Raw genomic sequence first — 23,354 nt, 5'->3', positions numbered from 1 at the left:
GTCTGTCCAATATCTTTTTTCACTACTTCTCATTAGGCAATCTTTTTGGGGTTGCTTCCCTCCCGACTTCCGTACGTTTTCGTATACATATAAACTTATCACCACATTCTGGACATAAATGTACGAATTTCATAAATACAATATTCTCGCTTATCGGTAGTTTTATTCTAGAAAAAGTAATTGACTTAATTGTTTTTGGCTTGTAATTCACCCTTTTCAGCCTTATGTTTTAATCTCCTAACACTGATACCACAGTGGGGGTTCCGGAATAGAATTGGTCCCCAACAAGATGTTCCTGTCGCAGAGACGACCAGCTAGATCGGGTGGTCAGGCTTGATGACTCGGTCGATGGCGTGTCACCATACACCGACGACGTGCATCGTTGTTCATAATATCATACTGGATTGTTTAGTCCAGACGGTCATTTACACATGACCGTCATATAGCTAGAATTTTTCTGATTGTGTCGTTAAACAACAAACAAACAAATAGCAATGACACAATACCGGTGCACCATAGCACATGTACACTATTAGTTGATTCGATTTTCTTTATCAGTTTTGATGCTTGAGGTAAGCAGTTAAACAGTGTCTCATTTTCTTAGGGGGCACGGGTGACCCAGTTGCCCAGTCGTCTAAGGCGCCGCGATTCGCTGTGCAGAGTTGCGTCCCTTGGACACGCCATAAACCTATGATTGTGGGTTCGAATCCCGGTTCGCCCCGATTATGTTTCTAGGTTTGTCAGCACCATACCCGTGCTCGTGGGTTTCACCGAAGTGGTAAACGTCTGAGACCTGCATCACTTCGGGCTTTCCTCCCACATTAAGCTGACACGCCGCGATATAACTGGAATACTGTTAAAAGCGGCGTTAAACCCAACTCACTCACTCATTTTTATATATCGTATGTACAACTGTTCAGAAGACATGTGACGTTGTGTACAGTTAGATTATGTGTACACAGAGTATGATTACTGTATAGAAATACCCTGTGTATAAATAACCTGAATGTATATAACTATACAGCCATGTTCAGCCTTTCACCCGATGAAGGGGCAAGAAGTAGCCCTGACATGTCCTACCAAATATACAAAAAGTTGTTATTTATTATTATTCTATTAGACGCCAGGGGGGTCTATTAATTTCGCGTAAGTCGTTGACCCCGCCTCTATTCTGATAAATGCTGGCACGGTGACAACTCACTACCTACCGAATCGCAAATTCAGCCGTCATACAAAGAGTCTGGGCAGGATACGGCTCATTATTAATCACCAAACATATCACAGTATAAAATAGGAAACTTATCTTGAGACCCAGCGTCTAATAGAGTGAGTGAGTATGGTTTTACACCGCTTTTAGTGAAATTCCAGCAATATCACTGCGGGGGGACACCAGAAATGGGCTTCACACATTGAACCCATGTCAGGAATCGAACCCGGGTCTTCGGCGTGACGAGCGAACGCTTTAACCACTAAGCTACCCCACCGCCCGGATTCTATTATTTGGACAAAGGTGAGACTCGGCGTTAATTAGAGGCCGGGTGTATTGGAGTCCAAATGCCTAGTATTCATATTTAACCAACATCTAAAGGAAGAACGGCATGAAGACGAGTACATACAAAATATGGTGGCCCAGCCAGAGTTGGGTCCCTTGGGCACGCCAGAAACTTCGCCACGATTATGTTTCTAAAGTTTGTCAGCACAACACCTGTGCTCGTGGGTTTCACCAAACTGGTAAAAGTCTAATACCTGCATCTCTTCGGGCTTTCCTCCCACATTAGGCTGACACGCCGTGGTATAACTGGAATATTGTCACCCACTACAAAATATGGACGTCCTTGACCTCACTCACCTAGCTTCTTCCAGTGGAGTCCCTCCACCATGTCCCTGAGAAGATCCTCCGCCGCTTGTCTGTTAATGGACTGGTGGAACTTGAACTCATCCTTACACCGGGAGATGGTATAGGCCACAAAGGCAGTGGCCAGCTTGGTCATCGGGAAGAGGCGTGGCTCTACCTGGGCCACGAGGCTGTGGGGGAGCGACGTGGGGAAGAAAGTGTCATGGACTGATAGGTCAGCCTTCACACAGCTGACCAGCAGTGCGCGCGCCGCTTCCGACACTATATCCTGGCCGTGACTATTGAACGGCGTCAGGGACTGTAGAACGTGAATGTTCAGTTTATCCGCCATCGTTGCTGACTTCATTTGAATGTTTGTCCTGTTGGTTTGTATCGATGTACGCTACCTATACACACCAGTCTTATATCCGTTGCACATGGTTCAGTGTGCTTCGTGACGTCAATGTTGTTTGATCATTTGATGATTATTAGCATTATTCTGTCTTCAGTTCATAGATGAATAAATCTGTAAAAAGAAAATCAAACATTTAGTCAAGTCAAGTGAAAACATATTCTCATAATAATTTCATTTTGATACGAAAACAAATAATTCATGGAATACTCAAAGGAAAAACAGCGAAAATAGATCAATATTTTACTGCCAGAGGGTTTATATCATATTGAACGATGTACGGTAACTAGCAACAGTCCAAATTAACAGCTCTCCTGTCATAAAGTTCACACAGTCAGTGACGAGTGTGTCCACATCATTGTCCAATGTTGCAGGCCTGACCTTCTCCCCGTGACGCTGTAGAAAGGCTAGGGGAATGACATTGCCGACCTGGGAAAGATACGCCGACGTTCCTGCAACGTTGTTGGAAGATTGGAAGACGTCGCAAACGACGTTCCATTTCATCCCAGACATGTTCAACTGATGACAGGGGATCTTGCAGGCCAGGGTAACACATTATAGTTGTTCTGGTTCAGATACTAGGACACAACTATAGCAACATGTGGGAGTGCTGCATACCCCTGTTTGTATACCCCTCTGTTGCCAGGGTTACTGTATGGACCCTGTGTCGAAGATGAATGGTTCGAATCCATGGCTTGGCGACGAGTTATCACCGGTGCGCGGCCACAACGTGGACCGTATCTGACGTGGTTGTTCCGTTGATAAAGTCGCCATAAGTCATATGTAGTGTTCCTTGAATTGAGCTATGAGGTACCGGATTCAAGCTTTCCTATGGCTTTCCATCTGTCATTTTTCACTTAGGCATGGTACTGTGAAATCGCATTTCAGAACGATCAAAAGTGGTGTTTTATGAACTTTGCACTTTCGACGAGTAGCATGATATGAAATTGGATATCTGGCCTTTCACAGAGAACGTTTGAGCAATGTATCCAGCATTTTCGGTTTCACTGACAAACTGCATGACTTGATGTACATTTTTAAACTCTTTCAACACGTCAGCATTTTGTAATTGTAAGAGTGATTTGTCTCCAGCTGGATATGTTGTTTGTTTGTTGTTTAACGCCGCACTCAGCAATATTCTAGCTATAACACGGCGGTTTGTAAATAATCGACTCTGGACCAGACAATCCAGTGTTTGACATCATGAGCATCGATCCACGCAATTGGGATTTGATTACATGCAAGTAAGCGAGTCTGACCACTCGATCCCGTTAGTCGCCTCTTACGACAAGCAAGGGTTGCTGAAGACCTATTGTACCATGGATGTTCACGGATCAGTTGGATCTGTGATAAAACAAGGTGACTAGTAGTGACATATTATATTCCCGTGGACACATTGCTGTCATGTTCTGACTGATAAGGTGGAACTGATGCCATTGTTTTTGAAGATTTCACCTGAATATACTTGCTAATATATTGTGATCGTGTTTCACATCTGCGATAATTGCTACATACAATGAGTGAGATGTACCTTCTAGTAAAGTGACAACACAGAACAGTGGGTCCACCTGCTTCAACTGTGCCTATACTCTGTACCTTCTAGTGAAGTGACAACACAGAACAGTGGGTCCACCTGCTTCAACTGTGCCTATACTCTGTACCTTCTAGTGAAGTGACAACACAGAACAGTGGGTCCACCTGCTTCAACTGTGCCTATACTCTGTACCTTCTAGTGAAGTGACAACACAGAACGGTGGGTCCACCTGCTTCAACTGTGCCTATATTCTGTACCTTCTAGTGAAGCGACAAGTGTTTCAGAACAGTGGGTCCACCTGCTTCAACTGTGTCTACTCTGTACCTTCTAGTGAAGCGACAAGTCTTCAGAACGTGGGATCCACCTGCTTCAACTGTGTCTACTCTGTACCTTCTAGTGAAGCGACAAGTCTTCAGAACGGTGGGTCCACCTGCTTCAGCTGTGTCTACTCTGTACCTTATACTGAAGTGACAACACAGAACGGTGGGTCCACCTGCTTCAACTGTGTCTTCTCTGTACCTTATACTGAAGTGACAAGCCTGAGGAACAGCGGACCACCTCGGCGAAAGGTGACATGTGTTAAAGGACATGGACTCACGGTGAAAGGATAAGCTATCGCGTAGTGATATTAATCCATTACATTGTTATTGACGCCTGAAGCTCAGTTACAGCCTTCGTACATATGCGCACTTGGGGCTCATGAGTCAAATATCAGGCTGACATCGAGCATGAGTATTTGTCATCGATGCCTCAATAGTCCACCCTGTGATACTGTCCTCATTGCGGTCCAATCAATCAATATATTTCAGTACTTTTAGGCCTCAGGCCTCTGTGCACAAACGTTATGCTACAGGTGGAATTGTAGTTAACCGTACATTTCTTTCCATATATGCATAGTACAAATATTTTTCTAGATTTGTAATAGGATTAGAGTTTGGCGATGACATCAAAAAAAATTAATTTGTGGATATTAGGGTGAAGATAAAACTTAGTATATAGTTGTCTTAACTGTGCCTATGCTGGACACACTAAAAGAAAATGGAATTCATTTTCAATGCAGTTTAAGTTATCCATACAGTTGAGTATACATTCTTTTTTAAATTTCTAGGTATATTGAAGTGACGCCCACACTCAATTTCCAGGTCATGACAACTTAAACGAAATCGAGGAAGATAATTTTTTTAATTTGCTTTGTGTTATGAGGTTCAAAAGGTTTTATAGAAATTTTAAATATTTTGATAACATGCTGTTTAATTCTTTTAACTTGCAAGTACATCACAGTGCCAAATTGTCCTTTAAACGTTGCTGAAACTTATTGAGAAATAAATGTTTGTTACCATACGTTTGAAACAACCATATATCTACACTTGGGTTCATACACACGAAAACAGCTCTGTTTGGCGGTTTACGCCGACATAATCTTATGTTTGTATGTGTATACATATCAACTAATCTTCACTCGAGGCGCAATGATTCAATACGTTAAGTAACCAATTTATTAGGGATTAAGTTAGAGGATGTGATATCCAAATGCGGCGTGACGTCACATAATGGGTAATGAATTTCGCATAATACATCTGCATAAACGTCAAAATCAACTTAGTGTATTACACACTAGCAAATTATGACACTATATCCGATTCGTGGTTCGTTCCTACTTGAATTCGAAATCTCCCTGTAAGGTCTGACTTTGCAAGTCTTTGAATAAACACCAGACTTCTATTTCATATTGGTGAACAATTCTAAATATATGACATGTATTACTTGAGCATGTAAAAAGATATGGGGGGAGGGGGGGGGGGGGGCTGGATCAAAGGAGAAAATCCCGGCAATTATTGATTAAAATATATTCAACAGATACAGGTTGATATATCTAAGTATTACACATGCCAGTACGCTACAGAAAGTGTACATGTAAGTACAATCACACGTGACTTCAATTGGTCGATGGGAAATGATTTGCAAAATTAAACTCATCACTTTGGTGTGCCCATAGTCGTATACATTAATGCACCCGCATACTTAAGTTTGCAGCACACACTCTTCATGAACAGAAACCGTTTAACACGTCACAAAGCTGTCGCAGTGCAAAATCAGCCACGACCCAGTCTATGTAAGAAAGAGTGCAATAAGTAATGCGCTCGCCAGGAAACAGAATATAGCACTACGGGGTCAACACTAAATATAAAGTGAGTATGGTTTAAGGCCGCTTGAATCCATATTCCAGCAGCATCACGGCGGGGAACACCAGAAATGTGTTGCACACATTGTACCCATGTAAGAAATCGAACACGGACGAACGAACACTTTAACCAGAACGCTACCCACGTTCCCAAAACATATCACTACATAAAGCTGATATTGTCGTATCTTCATATATCCAAGTGAGTTACAGACTCGATTATTTACAAACCGCCGTCATATAGCTGGAATATTGCTGAGTACAGCATTAAACAACAAACAAACGAACTATAGTTAGTTCGACATAACCGGACAATAAATAACCTTCGAGGCGGGGTAAACAATCTCTACATGGGGTCAAGGTTAAGCACGACTAGAACGACTAGTGTCTAAACACCCTATAAATTGGCAATCATTTGGAAGTCAGCATTGTGGCGTTGACAGTTGGGTGTACTCTGGGTCATAATAATAGGCTTCCATGAATACTTGCGACTTGTTGCATTACAATTACTATCATTTTACGGCTAATAATATGACTGAATATGTCACATTTCTTTAGCAAGGTCAGAGACAGGAATAACATGATAAGACATATACTGAACAAAATAGTTAGGGATCATGGATATTTTTAGGGATAGTTTTTTGTAGTGAAGACAGCACACTATTTTATAAAAAATATCAGCAAATATTCACGATCCCTAATGTTTTTTGTTTAGTATACATCATTAAGGGCTACAGACATGTATAACCTAACAGGTTACTGAATGTGGTTTTCAGAAGGTTAGACTTATAAATAATACCATATTGCTAATAAACAAAGTGTTTAAAGGCCTTCAATCAAACTTGCTACGGCTGTCGCCCGAGCCTAGTGTCATATTATAGTTGTTTGTCCGTTTAAAGTTATTGGTATTTCTCAAAACTAAACAGAAGGATCTAGCTCTCATCCCATTGCTGTCCAATAGATCTTTACACTACTTCTCATTAGGCAATTTTGGGGCGATTCTCCTCTCCCGCCTTCTGTAGGTTTTCGTATATATATATATATATCATATAATTCACCTTTTTCAGCCTTATTATGTTTCAATCTCTTACACCTATACCCCAGTGGGGACTCTGGAATAGAATTGGTCCCCGACGAGATATGCTCAGATCGGGGGGTCAGCCTCAGTGACTCGGTTGATGGCGTGTCACCATACCCCGACGGCGTGGTAGGTTGCTCATAACATCAATCACGGGTTTGTCCGGTCCAGCCTCGAATTTTACCGGTCGCCGTAATAGAGCTTGAATATTGCTGACTGTGACGTATAAAGACCAAAGCACAAAGGAAAATCTATATGAATAAAAGTGTTACTTATGCTAGAGACATATGCAGACAATTTGTGTTTCATATTCCACAGTGACTGATTCTAATTCTGTGGAACTACTGTAAACTATTATGTCTCGTATAACGAAATGTCCATCCAAACAATAAAACAATAACAACCATTCTCTGCGAACACAGAGTAAGCTAGATCAACAACATTCTTCATATACCCCCTGGCATTAAGCTATAACACCGAACCCAGCTGCCTCGCTTACATAATTATATTCCACTGTCTGAGTATACATATTCCTTTACTGCAATAATGTTAATTACATTTAGATCTGTATGATATAACACAGCACTGCGCCGACTTTATTCTGCGAAATGTTAACATGGTTGAACTGTTCTGTGCTATAACACAACGCATTTTAACTGACTGTGTAGTGTTGGCATGTATATACTAATACTTACTGATACTGTATAATGTTCCCAGCATAGGACACGCAAGTCCGTCGACTACTTCAAACTGAACACAACGTTACGGGTGTGAAGCTGTACGTGAATTCAACTGATGGTATATATATATACTTTAAATGACTCAAGCGTTCATCTCACAAAGGGGCGATCGGTTGTGTACAATATTTGACATACCTGTCTTGCTACAATGACCTAGCACAGACAAATAGGTCTGACTTCTGTAGGTTAAACGAAATCGAGCCCTATTTAAATATAAGATTCCATTAGAATACAAAGCTTGGGTTTTATCCTACTGGTATATCTGACCTTGACGTCAACCCGACTAAGCTACAACACAGATATTTCCGCTTGGCCGGTGAGGCGGTACTTGGAGACAGGCTGATTGATCCGCTGTGACCACGAGGTCAATAGCACAAACTTATTGATATAGATTGTTTCTTGGAGAGCCAATTACAAACATTACTGCATTTTTTGACAAATCAATGATCAGTTAATCACTTAATTTCATCTTCTCGTGCTGAAAATCTTGTATATAAAAGTCTAAGAAGTAAGTAAGTATAGTGCGTTTGCATTAACCTAATCGGGGCACCGGAGGCCCAGCTGTCTTAGACGCCGTATTAGTTAGACAGACTTGGATGCCAGAAACCTATGATCGTGGGTTCGAATCCTATATCCATATATCGAACAAAAACAAAATATATTGCTTACTTCGTCCTCCCCATAAAGAAGTGAATTCCATCGGCGTTTAGGCAGTTTCGCACGTGCATCACATGTTTCGCGTGACAGCAACGGGCGCCCAACGATTTCTTTCATCAGATATGTGTTTGATTAAAACTCTGCAGACTAAAACTTATAAACCATTTTGCAACAATGTATTTCTTTTCGTTTTTTAACTTTTGAACAATCTGAAGCATCAATTTTCCAAAGCATTTTCTGGGACAATGGATTTTTTGGATGAAATTCCATCTCATCAACCACATTGGGAACACAGAGAGACTATTAAGTGGTGAGTACCTGACCACGAACAGACAGACATAGATTCTATGAACGTCTCACCTCCTATAAAAAGCACATCGGACTAAAGAATAAAAGAAAACTGGTCACGCCCTTTCAAGCAGACCAACATCTAGACTCTTAAATGAACATATTTTACAGGAAAAAGTTTTTTAAATAATAGCTATAAAATATATTAAAAAGTAGCCAAGAGACGTTCTTCATTTTTAGATACTGCAGTAATCTAGACTTGCCAAATATTATAGACTTGCTTGGGCTGTATTGTATATATTTGTGTCAGGGTCAGTATGACGGACTCACTTTGGAGTTATGAGAGACGTTAAACGCTGAATAGCAAGCGCCACTTCAAACCGCAAATAGTATATGCGCCAATCACCTCTCGTCAACATGCTCCTTCCCGTGATAAATGAAAAGCGACTGTACTATTGAGTATACCTCGTGGCCATGGAAACAAGCTAGCGTCCTTGACCACACTGATGGCCTTGAACTGACAAGTGAAGATCGTTCTTTCATTTGCTCGCTGCATCATTTGCTGTCTCTCACTTGCCCGCTCTCTACTCAAAACCACCCGCCACGTAAAAAGGTACAATCGCCATTTCAAAAAATCTTCGCACTACATATTGGATTCCAACAACATAGTGTGTAAATGCAAGATACAAGAATCGCGACTTCACTATGACTGTAGTTATTTACACACGTAGTCAGTCAGTGTTCTCCCTCAGAGTCCCCGACTGTGTTCTTCCTCCCCGACTGTGTCCTTCCCCATGGCACTCCCCGACTGTATCCTCCCTCATGGCACTCCCCGGCTGTGTCCTCCCTCATGGCACTCCCCGACTATGTCCTCCCTCACGACTCTCCCCGACTATGTCCTCCCTCATGGCTCTCCCCGGCTGTGTCCTCCCTTATGACTCTCCCCGTCTGTGTCCTCCCTCATGGCACTCCCCGACTATGTCCTCCCTCATGGCACTCCCTGACTGTGTCCTCCTCATGACTCTCCCCGGCTGTGTCCTCCCTCATGACTCTCCCCGACAATGTCCTCCCTCATGACTCTCCCCGACAATGTCCTCCCTCATGGCACTCCCCGACTATGTCCTCCCTCATGGCTCTCCCCGGCTGTGTCCTCCCTCATGACTCTCCCCGTCTGTGTCCTCCCTCATGGCACTCCCCGACTATGTCCTCCCTCATGGCACTCCCTGACTGTGTCCTCCTCATGACTCTCCCCGGCTGTGTCCTCCCTCATGACTCTCCCCGACAATGTCCTCCCTCATGGCACTCCCCTACTGTGTCCTCCTCATAACTCTCACCGCCTGTGTCCTCCCTCATGGCACTCCCCTACTGTGTCTACACTCATGGCACTCCCCTACTATGTCCTCCCTCATGGCCCTCCCCGATTGTGTTCACACTCATGGCATTCTCCGACTGTGTCCTCCCTCATGGCATTCCCCTACTGTGTCTATACTCATGGCATTCCCCTACTATGTCCTCCCTCATGGCCCTCCCCGACTGTGTTCACACTCATGGCTCTCACCGCCTGTGTCCTCCCTCATGGCATTCCCCTACTGTGTCCTCCCTCATGGCATTCCCCTACTATGTCCTCCCTCACGGCATTCCCCTACTATGTCCTCCCTCATGGCATTCCCCGACTGTGTCCTCCCTCATTGCATTCCCCGACTGTGTCCACACTCATGGCTCTCACCGCCTGTGTCCTCCCTCATGGCATTCCCCTTCTATGTCCTCCCTCATGGCATTGCCCGACTGTGTCCTCCCTCATGGCATTCCCCGACTGTGTCCTCCCTCATTGCATTCCCCGACTGTGTCCACACTCATGGCTCTCACCGACTGTGTCCACACTCATGGCTCTCACCGACTGTGTCTACACTCATGGCATTCCCCGACTGTGTCCACACTCATGGCTCTCACCGCCTGTGTCCACACTCATGGCATTCCCCGACTGTGTCCACACTCATGGCTCTCACCGCCTGTGTCCTCCCTCATGGCACTCCCCGACTGTATCCACACTCATGGCTCTCACCGACTGTGTCCACACTCATGGCACTCCCCGACTGTATCCACACTCATGGATCTCACCGAGTGTGTCCACACTCATGGCACTCCCCGACTGTATCCACACTCATGGCTCTCACCGACTGTATCCACACTCATGGCTCTCACCGAGTGTGTCCACACTCATGGCATTCCCCGACTGTGTCCTCCCTCATGGCATTCCCCGACTGTGTCCACACTCATGGCACTCCCCGACTGTATCCACACTCATGGCTCTCACCGACTGTATCCACACTCATGGCTCTCACCGACTGTGTCCACACTCATGGCATTCCCCGACTGTGTCCTCCCTCATGGCATTCCCCGACTGTGTCCACACTCATGGCTCTCACCGACTGTGTCCACACTCATGGCATTCCCCGACTGTGTCCACACTCATGGCTCTCACCGCCTGTGTCCACACTCATGGCATTCCCCGACTGTATCCACACTCATGGATCTCACCGAGTGTGTCCACACTCATTGCATTCCCCGACTGTGTCCTCCCTCATGGCATTCCCCGACTGTGTCCACACTCATGGCTCTCACCGACTGTGTCCACACTCATGGCATTCCCCGACTGTGTCCACCCTCATGGCTCTCACCGCCTGTGTCCACACTCATGGCATTCCCCGACTGTGTCCACACTCATGGCATTCCCCGACTGTGTCCTCCCTCATGGCATTCCCCGACTGTGTCCTCCCTCATTGCATTCCCCGACTGTGTCCACGCTCATGGCTCTCACCGCCTGTGTCCACACTCATGGCTCTCCCCGACTGTGTCCTCCCTCATGGCATTCCCCGACTGTGTCCACACTCATGGCTCTCACCGACTGTGTCCACACTCATGGCTCTCACCGCCTGTGTCCTCCCTCATGGCATTCCCCTACTGTGTCCTCCCTCATGGCATTCCCCGACTGTGTCCTCCCTCATTGCATTCCCCGACTGTGTCCACGCTCATGGCTCTCACCGCCTGTGTCCACACACATGGCTCTCCCCGACTGTGTCCTCCCTCATGGCATTCCCCGACTGTGTCCACACTCATGGCTCTCACCGCCTGTGTCCACACTCATGGCTCTCCCCGACTGTGTCCTCCCTCATTGCATTCCCCGACTGTGTCCACACTCATGGCATTGCCCGACTGTGTCCTCCCTCATGGCATTCCCCTTCTATGTCCTCCCTCATGGCATTGCCCGACTGTGTCCTCCCTCATGGCATTCCCCGACTGTGTCCTCCCTCATTGCATTCCCCGACTGTGTCCACACTCATGGCTCTCACCGACTGTGTCCACACTCATGGCTCTCACCGAGTGTGTCCACACTCATGGCTCTCACCGAGTGTGTCCACACTCATGGCATTCCCCGACTGTGTCCACACTCATGGCTCTCACCGCCTGTGTCCTCCCTCATGGCACTCCCCGACTATGTCCTCCCTCATGGCACTCCATGTCTGTGTCCTCCCTCGTGGCAATCCCCGCCTGTGTCCTCCCTCATGGCATTCCCCTACTATGTCCTCCCTCAGGGCACTCCCTGGCTGTGTCCACACTCATGGCTATCCACGGCTGTGTCCTCGCCATGATTCTCCCGGGCTTTGTCCTCCCCATGATTCTCCCCGACTGTGTACTCCCTCACGACGCTCCACAACTATGTCCTCCCTCCCCGACTGTGTCCTGCCTAATGGCATTCCCCGACTGTGTCCTGGCCAACGGCACTCCCTCATGTCACTCCCCGACAGTGGCCACGTCGTCCGCTCCCTCCTGGGGGCGCACGTCTACGGCCTGTACGTATCATACCGGGATACCCGCCTAATTTACAGCTGACCGCCTTGAAGTTACTCAAATAACGTTCAAGCTAGCGTAAATAACAAATCACCCAATCGCTTGACAAAATCTTGTTACATCTGGTGATTGAAAGACTTTCAAGGATACGCAGGGGCGGTGGGATGGCTTAGTGGTTTAATCATTGGCACATCGCGCCGAAGACCCGGGTTCGATTCCCCACATGGGTACAACGTGCAAAGCCCCCTCCGTGATATTACTAGAATATTGCTAAAAGCGGCGCAAAAATATACTCACTCACTCACTCACTCGAAGATATGCGTAAATGCGAGTGAGATATAAGTAAATACATTCTCTACTCAGATTGTACAGACAGGAGATACAACAAATATTTATCAAAATTATAATTTTCACGGTATGGTCATAATCGGAAACCTGTGCTAAATATACAGGCTATATACGGTATACATAATATACTGCCTGTCAGTACACAGTATCTTTAACACAAACAAGTACAGAGAGATACACGCTATGGTATAGAGGAAGTTCATATCAGTCATTAAGTAGGGTAAGTACGGTACAGGGATTATGAGAAGCCAATGTCAGCATATACAGAGCTTGCGAATAAATACATTCTTCTATAATCGTCAGTGACTCATCGAATGTGAAGCGATAGCAGGGAGCCACATGGAGCCACGGGGAGCCTCACAGTCACACGCAGTTGGGCAGGACTGTGGTAATTACACTGAGTCGGGCTGAGGTTGTCAAGCATGCACGAGAAGTGCTACGTCAGATGCCTACACAGATACAAAAGATCCTCCCGGGGAAGATTTTCCCACACTCCATTCTCAAAAGAACTATTTGGCCATATTTTGTTGTTATTATTGCAGCCTTGTATAAGGGCGCTACATGCTGTCTTGTTACATTAATACTGCATGTCTTCTCTTTGTGAGCGGATGGACGGTATAAACTACCTTAGAGTCTTTCCTGTTTAAGTGAGACATTCACGTGATAGTTTGAACAAGAACGCCTTGCCGTTTGTAACTTGAATCCAGTCAGGTATAAATACCCACCTGGAGCTGTTCACACAATAAACGTGCGAAAGTTTAACACGACTTGAGTGAGTGAGTATGGTTGTACCCATGTGGGGAATTGAACCCGGGTCTTCGGTGTGACGAGCGAACGCTTTAACCACTAGGCCACCCCACCTGCGGGATTCTGTTATTTGGACAAACGTGTCACCTGGTGTTAATTAGAGGCCGGGTGTATTGGAGTCCAGGTGTTTAGTAGAGGAAAAACAGTATTCATATTTAACCAACATCTAAACCAACATCGATCCACGCAATTGGGATACAATGTCATGCACCAACCAAGTCACAAGCCTGACCACTCGATCCCGTTTGTTGCCTCTTACGACAAGCTGAGTCGCCTTTTACGGCAAGAATGGGTTGCTGAAGACCTATTCTGACTAGGATCTTCACGGGTGCTAACGCTACTAAGTAAGTGAGTGAGTTTTACCACGCTTTTAGCAATATTCCAGCAATATCACGATGGGGGCCACCAGAAACGGGTTTCACTGTACCCATGTGAGGAATCGAACCCTGGCTTCGACGTGAGCGAACGCTTTAACCACCAGGCTACCCGACCTACCCTAACATTACTAAGGGACAGAACTCTTCGTAGCGAGTTACCGCCCCTTTGACCATTTAGCCACCAAGTTCCTATTCATCTACTAAGAAACAAGGTGATGATATTCATAATCCTTTGCATTAACCTACCTCATCTCATATCATCTATACGCTACTGATTCGTTCAGTGTTATAAAAATATCACATCTGTTGACTTGATCAAGTCTGATAAACGATACATTTAAAACTTATTGCTAAATACACTAAACCCATCAGATTATACCATACCGAAGAGCTTTGCTTTCTACAAGTAATAAGTAAATAAGACAGCAATGGGTTGTATATCACTCGTATAGAAAAGATACAGGCCTGTCATTGTAGTGACCGATGTTAAAATGGATGTAATAAGCAGAATCCTGCAAGTCGATAACATGATACGGTTTGGGATATGAGAATCAATAGGAAACGTGTAATTTTCCAGATCCAATAAATAACAGTATTAATGGATGCCTATATAGCATGTTATATGATAAGATAATTGAATCACATTATACACGCACCACAGGCATAGAGTCAGTGTGAAAATACATGTAGTATGGTTGGAACAGTCATCTTGCCAGTGAACAGACATCTTCCCTGTCTATTGAACTTTTGTCTGTCTAATAACATCCCTGTTTAATGTCATCTTGTCTGTCTCATGACATCTTGACTGTCTAATGACATCCCTGTCTCATGACATCTTGTCTGTCTAATGAAATGTTAACTGTCTTATGACATCTTGTCTGTCTAATGACATGTTAACTGTCTTATGACATCTTGACTGTCTAATGACATCCCTGTCTCATGACATCTTGTCTGTCTAATGAAATGTTAACTGTCTTATGACATCTTGTCTGTCTAATGACATCTTGACTGTCTTGTGATATCTTGTCTGTCTAATGACATCTTAACTGTCTTGTGACATCTTGTCTGTCTAATTACATCTTGTCTGTCTAATGACATCTTGACTGTCTTCTGACATCTTGACTGTTTAATGACATCTTAACTGTCTTGTGACATCTTGTCTGTCTAATTACATCTTGTCTGTCTAATGACATCTTGACTGTCTTCTGACATCTTGACTGTTTAATGACATCTTGTTTGTCTCATAACATCTTGTCTATCTAATGACATGTTAACTGTCTTATGACATCTTGTCTGTCAAATGACATCTTGTCTGTCAAATGACATCTTGTCCGTCTTATGCCATCTTGTCTGCCTAATGACATCTTGTCTGTCTGATGACATCTTGTCTGTCTTATGCCATCTTGTCTGTCTAATGACATATTGTCTGTCTAATGACATCTTGTTTGTCTCATAACATCTTGTATATCTCATGACATCTTGTCTGTCTAATGACATCTTGTCCGTCTTATGTCATCGTGTCTGTCTAATGACATCTTGTGTGTCAAGTGAATATCAGCATAAAACGCCAGCTAGCGTCTTCCTTCCGACTACACGGGTGTAATTACAACATAGACAACGGGGAAGTCCTACTCGTCAACATAAAGGACATTGAGTATGACGCTGCCGACCAGAGATATGTGACATATGCTATGGAGTATGGCGCTTTTGATCAAAGATATATATCAATTGAATTGGCTGTTTAGTATGGCGCTTTTGATCAAAGATATATTACAATTGCATGGGCTGTTTGGTATGGCGCTTTTGATCAAGGATATATTACAATTGCATTGGCTGTTTAGTATGGCGCTTTTGATCAAGGATATATTACAATTGCATGGGCTGTTTAGTATGGCGCTTTTGATCAAGGATATATTACAATTGCATGGGCTGTTTAGTATGGCGCTTTTGATCAAAGATATATTACAATTGCATGGGCTGTTTGGTATGGCGCTTTTGATCAAGGATATATTACAATTGCATTGGCTGTTTAGTATGGCGCTTTTGCTCAAAGATATATTACAATTGCATGGGCTGTTTAGTATGGCGCTTTTGAACGAGGATAGATTACAATTGCACGAGATATTTAGTGAGGTGCTCTCAAAGATATCCACATCGTACTTCGAGTATAAGGCTCCCGATCTAATTTTCTAAGATAGGACATTGAGTATATGGTGTTCTCGATCACATATATTGACATAGGACATCGCGTATGAGGCTCCCGATCTTATTCAGTAAATTATGACATTGAGTATATGGTGCTCTCTATCAAAGATCTTGACATAGGGCATCGGGTATGCGGCTCCCTGTCTAATTAACTAAAACGGGGCATTGGTATATGGTGCTCTCTATCAAAGGTATTGACATAGGACATCGGGTATACTATAACAGGACATTGGTACATATATATGGTGGTCTCGATCACAGATAATGACATGGAACAGCGGGTATGAGGCTCCTATGGGTATAGGTCATTTACTATGTATAACTAGGGTGACAGACGATATCAATATGGCTCTCGATGGACGATATGAACATGACTCTCGATGAACGGTATCAACATGGCTCTCGATGGGCGATAGCAACATGGCTCTCAATGGACAATATAAACATGGCTCTCGATGGGCGATATAAACATGGCTCTCGATGGGCGATATAAACATGGCTCTCGGTGGACGATATAAACATGGCTCTCGATGGGCGATATCAACATGGATCTCGATGAACGGTATCAACATGAATCTCGATTAACGATATTAACATGGCTCTCGATGAAAGGTATCAACGTGACTCTCGATGGACGACATCAACATGGCTCTCGATGAACGGTATCAACATGGCTCTCGATGAACGGTATCAACATGGTTCTCGATGGGCGATATCAACATGGCTCTCGATGGACGATATCAACATGGTTCTCGATGGGCTATATCAACATGGCTCTCGATGAACGATATCAACATGGTTCTCGATGGGCGATATCAACATGGCTCTCGATGGACGATATCAACTTGAATCTCGATTAACGATATTAACATGGCTCTCGATGAAAGGTATCAACGTGACTCTCGATGAACGACATCAACATGGCTCTCGATGAACGGTATCAACATGGCTCTCGATGAACGGTATCAACATGGTTCTCGATGGGCGATATCAACATGGCTCTCGATGGACGATATCAACATGGTTCTCGATGGGCTATATCAACATGGCTCTCGATGAACGATATCAACATGGTTCTCGATGGGCGATATCAACATGGCTCTCGATGGACGATATCAACATGGCTCTCGATGAACGATATCAACATGGTTCTCGATGGGCTATATCAACATGGCTCTCGATGAACGATATCAACATGGTTCTCGATGGGCGATATCAACATGGCTCTCGATGGACGGTATCAACATGGCTCTCGATGAACGATATCAACATGGTTCTCGATGGGCTATATCAACATGGCTCTCGATGAACGATATCAACATGGTTCTCGATGGGCGATATCAACATGGCTCTCGATGGACGATATCAACATGGCTCTCGATGAACGATATCAACATGGTTCTCGATGGGCGATATCAACATGGCTCTCGATGGACGATATCAACATGGCTCTCGATGAACGATATCAACATGGTTCTCGATGGGCTATATCAACATGGCTCTCGATGAACGATATCAACATGGTTCTCGATGGGCGATATCAACATGGCTCTCGATGGACGGTATCAACATGGCTCTCGATGAACGACATCAACATGGCTCTCGATGGGCAACATTGAAAACAGTGCTCTCGACAAAGTATGGTGCTCTCTATTGGTGACATTAACATGCGTGTGGTGTTCTTGAACAGAGCTCGTGTTCTCGATGGGAGACACATTCACGATCTCTGCTTATTGGATCTAAACACATGCTGGCTGACGATCAGGCAGATCCCAGTGTCATATATTTCACACCACCATGCCGTGGTGGTGGTATACGTCTTATCAATATCACCCACAGCATGACGTATTTAAATGCATGAACGAACCATACAGTTTTCACTTACCTTGTAATTGGGACTATATTCACAGCGCGTACACAAATCCAATCTTTTAAATCCCCGTGCTTCAATACCCTCCGTATGGGCGTGGTTTCCCAGCCATTAAGTCATGTATGATATTGTCATCTTATCACACGACCCTCCAGCTCTATAGGGTATGCAGTCGTAGTCACAAACACGTCCACCCTTTAAAGGTCGCCCACTACAATCTGACTTGCATGTGAGAGAAACACACCTCAGTGAACTCTAACAACCTGTTGATATCGTCCACACACACTAACAACGTCCACCTCCCGCACACCGAGACGAAGCGCCAACAACTCCACGCAAAGCATAACGAACAATGAAATATACTCTCCCGATCACTGAATGGCCTAATTTGCGAAAATACAATTCCGAGGCAGTGTGGCGTTTGTTATGGCATGCCGTGTATGGCTGGGATTATACTAAGCGCCATACAGTCACGGCCGACGTGCAGGGATTAAGGCGGCGATTATGATATGTCCATGTAATGTAAGTGAGTCGTGACGTAGAAAACAATGACAATTTCAAAGTGTTAAGTCATGCATTACTTACACCGATAAATAAGTCGCGTAGGCAGAAAGGCATGTATACCATCGAGGGTGGGTTGACCTGAACAGGCAATAGCGTCATGAACATGCTTGCTTTGATAATAACTATAGAGAGACATAAACGTTTATTTTCAGATTGTAAAAGTGCATCTAGGAAGTTTCGGTCGAGAGGTATGAGTCAATATCTCATTGTTCATTTAAAAAAATGTCCTGTTTACCTTAAAATTCATGCTGAAAGGATACGTCATGGGTTGTGTGAACAGCAAATACACTGCCTGTTTCTTTTAAGGCGACACGGGTATGAGAAAATTGAGAATTGGTGGGAAAGTCGCATGACAATTTTCTAGAGTCACTGTGTCAATATGGCTGGTTAAGTTGAATAACGTTTGGATATGTGAGCGGTTAGAAGGCAGTGTGAATAATTAATACAGAGGAATGTTGAACATGTATACAATCGATATGAGGGATGACTGATGTTTCAGTGTTAAGTTATGCATGTGGATACAGTCTATGGTTTATGATAATGACAGTTAATGGTTTCATTATAGGCTGGACCCTCGGTGTGTGATCATTTGTCATTCATATGAAGGTGTGTGTGTAAGTGGAGTATTATTCATCTAGGGACCGTTCTCTGGTTAAAGAGGGAGGGAATTGTTTGCCATTAGCTGTATACAAAAACATTACATACCGTCGATCGCCTTTTTGGGGCAGTTCTCCCAGTGGATTTAATCACTGTTTAATAAATCAATAAACTGCTTTCACACATATATTATTCATTTTCATCGTAAATATGATTCATATTTTCGTAATGGTCCTTAAAATAATAATAATAATGATAACAACACCAAAAATGATGATGATGATGATGATGATGATGATGATGATGATGATGATGATGATGATACATTAGCTGCGAAAAACCTCTGTTTAATCATAGGGTCATATTTGATATATTAGTTTGTTATTAGCTTGACGGATAATTAATTACCTGTATCCCCATATCCTGTGGATTAATGCAAGCAAGATCAACCTCTCCAGTACCGTTACGAAGAGATGATGGTGATGATGATGATGATGATGATGATGATGATGATGATGACGTCCAGTTAGTGAATAAATACGATTATATATATAATATCTGATCACTCTCTGGTGGCGGTGGGGCTGCGAGTGGTTGTGAAGTCACAGGCTGCTGCCTGTTGTAGCATGACGCTGTGGTGGGGCTGCGAGTGGTTGTGAAGTCACAGGCTGCTTCCTGTTGTAGCATGGCGCTGTGGTGGGGCTGCGAGTGGTTGTGAAGTCACAGGCTGCTGCCTGTTGTAGCATGACGCTGTGGTGGGGCTGCGAGTGGTTGTGAGGTCACAGGCTGCTGCCTGTTGTAGCATGACGCTGTGGTGGGGCTGCGAGTGGTTGTGAAGTCACAAGCTGCTGCCTGCTGTAGTTCGACGCTGTGGTGGGGCTGCGAGTGGTTGTGAAGTCACAGGCTGCTGCCTGTTGTAGCATGACGCTGTGGTGGGGCTGCGAGTGGTTGTGAAGTCACAAGCTGCTGCCTCCTGTAGTTCGACGCTGTGGTGGGGCTGCGAGTGGTTGTGAAGTCACAAGCTGTTGCCTGTTGTAGCATGACGCTGTGGTGGGGCTGCGAGTGGTTGTGAAGTCACAAGCTGCTGCCTGCTGTAGTTCGACGCTGTGGTGGGGCTGCGAGTGGTTGTGAAGTCACAGGCTGCTGCCTGCTTTAGCTCGACGCTGTGGTGTGGCTGGAATGAACCCAACCCACTCCTTATTCCTATGTCATGATATAGATTGTCGGGTATTGTGTGTCGGGTGATAGTAATCAACCTACGCTGTGTACTTCACACATTCGCGATGACTTCTCACAATCACGTTCTTAGTTGTTATCCTTAACCCCATATGGCCAAACACCACAACCGTTCTGTAAATGACCATCTATATATATAGTGAGTGAGTGATTGAGTGAGTGAGTGAGTGAACGTTTGACTAACCTCTTGGAACAACATCAAGGTTGAATACACCATGAAATTCTGTCACAATGACAACCTTGTGGGAATCAAACACAGACTCTGTGCGGGACGAACGAATGCACTAAACGTCCGTTACATCGGAGAACTGTCGGTTGTAGTTTATTTTTTATCTTGCTCGTATGGTATGAGTTCACAGCCGAGATTCAACAGATTCTCACAGAAATCACTGTTAGCTTGATGTCTGAGAAAACCTGAATCTGACACGCTATGAACGAATGGTACACTAATAGGCAAGATGTGACAATGAGCGATAAGTTGACCTGACAGCTGACATAACTGCCCATTGCTAACTGACCACTGACTGTTTTCTCGTGTGAAGTAGGAGGCTTTCCATGCTGTTATGAGGATCAACAGCATTCGTCACCACTCGCCCCTTTCCGTAACCTGCAAGCAGACTCGCCCCCCTATCGATGAATGTTGAAAATGCGAAAATCAAACCAATCAGAATGCGCGTTTGACTTCAAGTTCACAGCGTCAAAGAATCCCTCAGAAATAATTTTTGATTTTACATGTCTTGCATCTAAAAATATACCAAAGACACATTTAAATGTGTTCAATCATACTGTATAATTCCGCACGTCCCGACGTACTTTAAATTGCTTCTGAAATATATATAATATATGGGGAAATACATGTGAACAATTACGCAACGAGTTGACAATTGTTTTAGGTATGCCCGTTTGCGCTAAGACGGAACCCGGTCGCATAAATTGCCATGAGAGGGGCACGAGTCGCTATTCGGCTTGTCCCGGCATAACACAAGTTGGTCACGAATGGATCAACACATGCATGTATGAACGCCCGTTGAGGAGTTATATAAAGCCAGCTTAATCTGCAGTGCCACCCCGCTAATCAGGACCACACCGTTCCCATCGAAACAGCCTGAATTTACATATTCGGTCTTGGTTGACAAGACCGCCTCATTGGTCTAGTGGTAGAGAGTCCGCCCGGAGAGCGGAAGGTCCGGGGTTCGATTCCCGGGAGCGTCATAACAAAAGACCGTAAAAGATGGTACTATTTGTTGTTATTGTGGAGCACGGCATTAAGGGGCTAAAACAGTGGTCGGCTCGGAGTCAGTATACTGTGTCTGAGTGGGCATTCATGGTAAACTGCAGCATGGTATCTCAGTGAGCTGGCACTAACATCATCAGTCGGCATCAGCCCCCATACACACACGTGCATGCTCGTCGCTATTTGAGTGGGCAAAAGAAAGTTTACACATAAAAACGGGATTTGACCAACAAATTGCAAAACGTTACTAGGCTGAATACAGTCGCCGAAACACTTCAAACATAGGGTCAAAACACACCCATGATACCTGTATCAAATACATCACCATCGAATAACCGTTTCTTGTTTGTTCTATTCTAAGCCATCATCACACTTGAGTGTATACTTCCTTTTGGCCTGAAGTTTATGTAGACATTCCCAAAGTCGTCCGGGTGCAAGGATTTCCAGATTGACGGGGTCCTGACTAGCAAGGTTTCAATATATTGACATAAGTTGTGTACTGTACTGACTTTGAATGAGTGAATGGATCTTAAAGTCGTGATCGGCTATATTGTATTTTCAGTATGTTAGAACAGATGTCCCAGTGGACAATTGGGTGAACTTTGAGACAAGGCACAGCACGCCAAAGTCTCCTCTCTAAAATACTAGTCTAAGCTGAATCCCACTTGGTTTTGGTGACCCTTTGGATACGTATAGAGGGGACATTGGTATGCAGTTTAAGACATATTGAACCTCTGTCATTTCAAATCAGACTATGGCAAAACCTACCTCTTGCGCTTGCAACACTCAATCGGATCCAGAAGTTGGCAGCAAATCAGAACACTGACTGCATACTATGTATAAACCTCTCGCACTACAGGATAATAACATATAAAGAGGTACAATTGCCTCTAATGACCCTCCTACAGTCAAGTCTCGAAATGCTGAAGTTCAGATAACGCGCAGTTAGGAGACGGCGTGTAAACAGGATGGAACAATCACCATTAGAACTGTTGGCTTGTGTAGCAGACCTAGTCTTTAAATAGATCCACATTGGTACATATTGGGAAACCCATAACCGACGTTTCCCGCCGTCATATAACTCACATAAAACTGGCATATAACTCTCATATAATTATCATATAATTCTCATATAACTTTCATGTAACTTTCCTTTACATATAATTATATTATACCTTTCACATAACTCTCATATTGAAAGGGCGAAAACCTGACTCACACCCTATAACGCCCACTGACTCGCCTATACCATTGAACCACCAAGACAAGATGCAGTCTGACATTTTGACCACCCGATTCGCAGTAGGGGAGGGTCATTTGATGATGAGGTAGAGCGGGTGGTGTTATCAAACGGAGGCTAGGGAATGTGTGAGTCATGCTGTATTTGATTGTATTAAACATCATATGTGTCTTGTAAATAATGATCCCTTATTTGTTCTTTTAAGTGGCATTTAGAAGTTGGTGTGATGAAGTAAGACGAGTTCTATGGATGAACAACTTCTTTATTACAATTAGTGCGACGTTTCGGTGTAGATCCTAACA

General features: G+C 44.3%; 1 protein-coding gene across 3 annotated transcripts in view; it reads right to left on the bottom strand.

Annotated features, from left to right (window-relative positions):
* LOC139471397 (uncharacterized) overlaps positions 1-22,658 on the bottom strand; it is a 31,250-nt gene extending 8,592 nt beyond the window's left edge. The window contains exons 1-2 of one of the 3 annotated variants that reach the window (XM_071253856.1): positions 22,581-22,658; positions 1,850-2,360 (exon numbers count right to left, since the gene is read on the bottom strand). In XM_071253856.1, coding sequence (XP_071109957.1) covers positions 1,850-2,201 — 352 coding nt within the window. In that variant the 5' untranslated portion in view covers positions 2,202-2,360; positions 22,581-22,658. Of the gene's footprint in view, positions 1-1,849; positions 2,361-18,196; positions 18,724-18,766; positions 18,844-22,580 lie in introns of those variants that run through there. The other 2 variants (XM_071253925.1, XM_071253796.1) reach the window with 2 other exon arrangements.
* Between the last annotated feature and the right edge of the window lie 696 nt (positions 22,659-23,354).

This window comes from Haliotis cracherodii, unplaced genomic scaffold (genome assembly GCF_022045235.1).
Source record: "Haliotis cracherodii isolate W230 unplaced genomic scaffold, xgHalCrac1.p SCAF_1, whole genome shotgun sequence".
In the NCBI taxonomy this organism is placed as follows: Eukaryota; Metazoa; Mollusca; class Gastropoda; order Lepetellida; family Haliotidae; genus Haliotis; species Haliotis cracherodii.
This window is presented reverse-complemented; position numbering and strand designations above follow the sequence as displayed.